Source organism: Microtus ochrogaster, unplaced genomic scaffold (assembly GCF_000317375.1).
Source record: "Microtus ochrogaster isolate Prairie Vole_2 unplaced genomic scaffold, MicOch1.0 UNK9, whole genome shotgun sequence".
NCBI lineage: Eukaryota > Metazoa > Chordata > Mammalia > Rodentia > Cricetidae > Microtus > Microtus ochrogaster.
The window spans coordinates 8994437-8998528 of record NW_004949107.1 but is presented as its reverse complement, the minus strand read 5'-3'; the positions used below and the strand labels follow the sequence as shown (position 1 = coordinate 8998528).

At 40.4% G+C, this 4092-nt stretch overlaps 1 protein-coding gene across 1 annotated transcript in view; it reads right to left on the bottom strand.

Annotated features, from left to right (window-relative positions):
* The window catches only part of Cct4 (chaperonin containing TCP1 subunit 4), a 12722-nt gene that overhangs the window by 440 nt on the left and 8190 nt on the right, over window positions 1-4092 (bottom strand). The window contains exons 8-13 of the mRNA XM_005366471.3: window positions 3654-3793; window positions 2330-2426; window positions 1879-1989; window positions 1662-1792; window positions 901-1135; window positions 170-283 (exon numbers count right to left, since the gene is read on the bottom strand). Coding sequence (XP_005366528.1) covers window positions 170-283; window positions 901-1135; window positions 1662-1792; window positions 1879-1989; window positions 2330-2426; window positions 3654-3793 — 828 coding nt within the window. The remainder of the gene's footprint in view (window positions 1-169; window positions 284-900; window positions 1136-1661; window positions 1793-1878; window positions 1990-2329; window positions 2427-3653; window positions 3794-4092) is intronic.

The window sequence follows — 4092 nt, the reverse complement described above, 5'->3', positions numbered from 1 at the left end:
TGTAGACCAGGCTGGTCTCGAACTCACAGAGATCCGCCTGCCTCTGCCTCCCAAGTGCTGGGATTAAAGGCATGCGCCACCACCGCCCGGCTTGGGGAGCACACTTTTAAGCAAAAAATAAAACTCCCTTTTGACCTCCCGGGGGAATTGTCAACCCCTATCTGCTTACCACGTCATCAATTTTCAGAATGCTCCGGACGGTTTCAGTGGCTAGGGTCAAAGCGCTGACTGACACCAACAGAGGTTGGACGACCATTTCCTCTAAAATGTTGGAAATTCCACCCTGTAGAGAGGCAGACACTTTCATTATTTGACCACACATAGCAAACCTGGAAGTGACATTCTTTAGGGCGCTGTACACTCAAGAACTAGGATCTAGGCTCATTATTTCCCCCATCATGTATGGTCTTCACAATCAAACAATTAGTAAGGGGACAGCTCTCACTCTCCTGTAATTTCCTGGCATGCTAACAGGGATGTTTACAGAGAAAAAACAATTTACACTCACACGTGCCTAACTAGCGTCCCCACAAAAGACCTATCACATGCTATATCTTTACAGCTAAGGAAATTAAAGATCAGACTAACTTCCTAGAAGTTAGTCATGGCGGTTACTGAACGCTATTTCCATGATATCATCTTTACTCTGAAGGATATATTAGCATCTTTCCAGGATTCAATTCAGAATTATACTACTTGTTTTTTGCTCTGTTTTTTAAGACCAGGTTTCTTTGTGTAGCCGTGGCTATCCTAGAACTCGCTCTGTTGACCAAGCTGGGATTAAAAACATGCACCAAATCACACTACTTTTAACTACAAAGCTTTTCAACCAACCCACAATGACAAAACGATAAATGTTTCTTTTCACCAACCCTCTCTCCAACAACAAGCATAAATTACCTTTCGGACATTAATGCCTGTAGTTTTTTCTCCTTGGGCATGCCGGTTTCTTAGTTCTGTTACTGTAGAAATGGGATTCAGGCCAGCATTTTCAGCTAGTGTAGATGGAATGACTTCCATGGCATCTGCGAAGGCACGAACACAGTAGGATTCCATACCACTCAGTGTTCGTGAGTACTCAGTCAGTCTTAGGGCCAACTCTATTTCTGGAGCACCACCGCCTGCAATAAGAGCTCTGAAATTCACAAATATTTTTAGCATATTTTTACCCCAAAGGAAGCTATTTAAATAAGAATTTATTATTTAACTTTAAAAAGCTAAAATATAGCAGTTTAGCTGTCGTTTAAAGGTAGGGTATCGTGTATTCAGGCTAACCTGGTACTTGCACTAACTGGAGGTAGAAACAGAACCTTTGACCCTTCTTCCTTCACCTCTTAAGTGCTAGGATTATATAGATGTGCCCCACCACACACGGTTTAAGCAGTGCTGGGTGGGGGTTGAACCCAGGCCTTTGCACAACTAGGAAGTACTACAAACCGAACAACTACATCCCAGGCCGTCAAACTAGTCTTGAAAACACCAGGGTCAGCAAGATGCTCAGCAGGTAAAATACCTGACAACCAACCGAAGCTTGGTCCCTGGAACCTTCTGATGGAAGAAGAGATCTCTCAACTTGTTCTCCATATACATGCCGTATTGTGCCTGCATGTCCACACGCCCCCCCCCAATAAATGTAATCAAAATTCAAAAATTGTCATTACCTCTTCTTTACTAGGCAGCGAATAACACAGAGAGCATCATGAATGGAGCGCTCAGCTTCTTCAATCACCAGTTTGTTAGAACCACGCACAACAATTGTAACTGTTTTGCCTGGGCTTGAACAACCTGTAATCTTTAGTGAACAAATTACAAATTAGGTAATGGGGGGGGGGGATGGGAGAGAAGAAAAATAATAAAACTTAACTGTAATACTGTTACCTTGAACAGTTTTCCAGAACCATTTAAACTGACTTCCTCTGCTAACTCAGCAGAACCCAGCATGTCAGTAGTGAACTGGTCAATATGAGCAACTGGTTTGGTTCCAATTGTCTGAGAAAAGATAATACATCGACAAGTCAAGACAACATTGCTGGAGACGGAACTCAATAGTAGAACAAGCACTTGTCTGGTATATTATTCAAGGCACTGGACCCAATATTCAGCATGCAAAACAAACAAACAAACAAAAAAAACCCCATTGCTGGGGCTAGAGACATGGCTCAGTAATCGACTGGGGCTCCTCTAGAGAAGGCACATGGCAGTTCATAGAACCATATTAATTTTAGTAGGCCTGAGGGTGCCATGTGGTGCATAGACATACGTCAGCACTCAAAATAACCACACCCACAACACATGCAAATGAACATTTTTACATACATTACTATTTTACCTTACAAATGAACTCAATGTCTTCTCTTTCAATATCCTTAACCACCATAATCCTCATCTTATTCAGAAAATGTAATGCAAGATCACTAAGCGCATCTCTGAAATATAAAGTGTTATGTTAAAGAATTTTATTATTCTGTAGTTAAGATTTTAATTTTACTGCTATTCAAATGGTCAATTATGAAGGAAAATGCTTTTGGTATTCATTTAAAAGTTCAAAGTTCTCTTTTTAAGACAGTCTACTTATGTACCCTGTTCTGCCTGGAACTCAGAACCTGCCTACCTCTGCCGCCTAAGTGCTAGGATCAAAGGCTTGTGTCATTACGTCCAGAAGTTCAAATTCTGAAGGTTTCTAATTTTACCAGGAAACTTATAACACAAAACTATACAACACAAGTAACTATATCACGATTCTTAACAAATGAGCATTTTGTTGAGTGAACATTAGTAATAACTCTACATATTAGAAGCATGACTGATTCCCAGAAATGAGTGAAAACAATCCTAGAACTAAGTAGTCATGTGTCTACAGAAAACTGCAGCTAGGAGTACTGGCCCTGATCCCACATCCAGTTTATGTCATGCTGGGGATCAAACCAGGGCTTTGTGCACGTAAGCAAACACTAGTGACTCAACTATACCTCTAGCCTCAACCAGTTAGTTTTAGAACAAATAGCTTTCTAAAAGCTATGTCATGCTTGTTTCACTGTTGGCTGTTTTTTACATTTATGTGTATGAGTGCTTTGCCTGTTGTCATGGCTTTTACAAGAGGGCATCACCCCTGGAACTGGAGTTCTATGTGAGGCCACGTGCATGCTTGGGAAACAAACCCGAGTCTCAGAGCAATAAGTGAGCTCAAAAACAAAACACCAGCCATTCTCCAATCTTTTTTCCTTTTTTAAAAAAGGCCTTACTCCTTCCTAGACTAGCCTGACTCACAGCAACCCTTTGGCCTTAGCCTTCTGAGTACTGGGATTACAGGCATGAACAACTATGCTCAGTCTTAAAATCTAGAAAAATTATATATTCCATGTTAAGTTATCAAGAGATAACTTTATTAATGAAAATATGATGCACCACAACACTAACTCTAAATTTTCCATGTGTTAGATACTAAACAACTGTTTATTTGGCAGATCTTAGCTGCCTTATAAACTCTAGTTCCATGGCATTCATCACTTTCTTCAGACCTCCAAAGGCTCCTGTACACATGTGGTGTACACACTCAGGAACACACACACATATAAAATATTGTTTAAAAAATTACTAGTAGGACTCACAAATAAATTATAAATTTAGGATTAAGAAAATAAATAGTCCCTGACCTTAGGATAGACTTCTGTATGAGAAGGACATTGCATCCTGTTTTCTTTATCTGCTTCACCAAGTTTAAAATATAGGCTCTTTCTTCTCGAAGCACTCGATCCATCTGGGCATAGTCAGATACTACTATCTGATTATCCATCTGATCAGAAGAATACAGTAGTTATTTACAGCAAGAGATTCTAATAGAAAGTAAAAGACCAACTCACACCAAACAGTTAAATAGGCATGCACAGAAAAAGGCCTAAAACAACATATATATATATAAAAGGCTGGTCCTATTTATTTTTAGATTTTTTTTTTGAGACAGAGTTTCTCAGTAGAGTCCAAGCCATCTAGGAAATCAAGAGTGCTAGGATTGCCGGGCGGTGGTGGCGCACGCCTTTAATCCCAGCACTCGGGAGGCAGAGGCAGGCGGATCTCTGTGAGTTCGAGACCAGC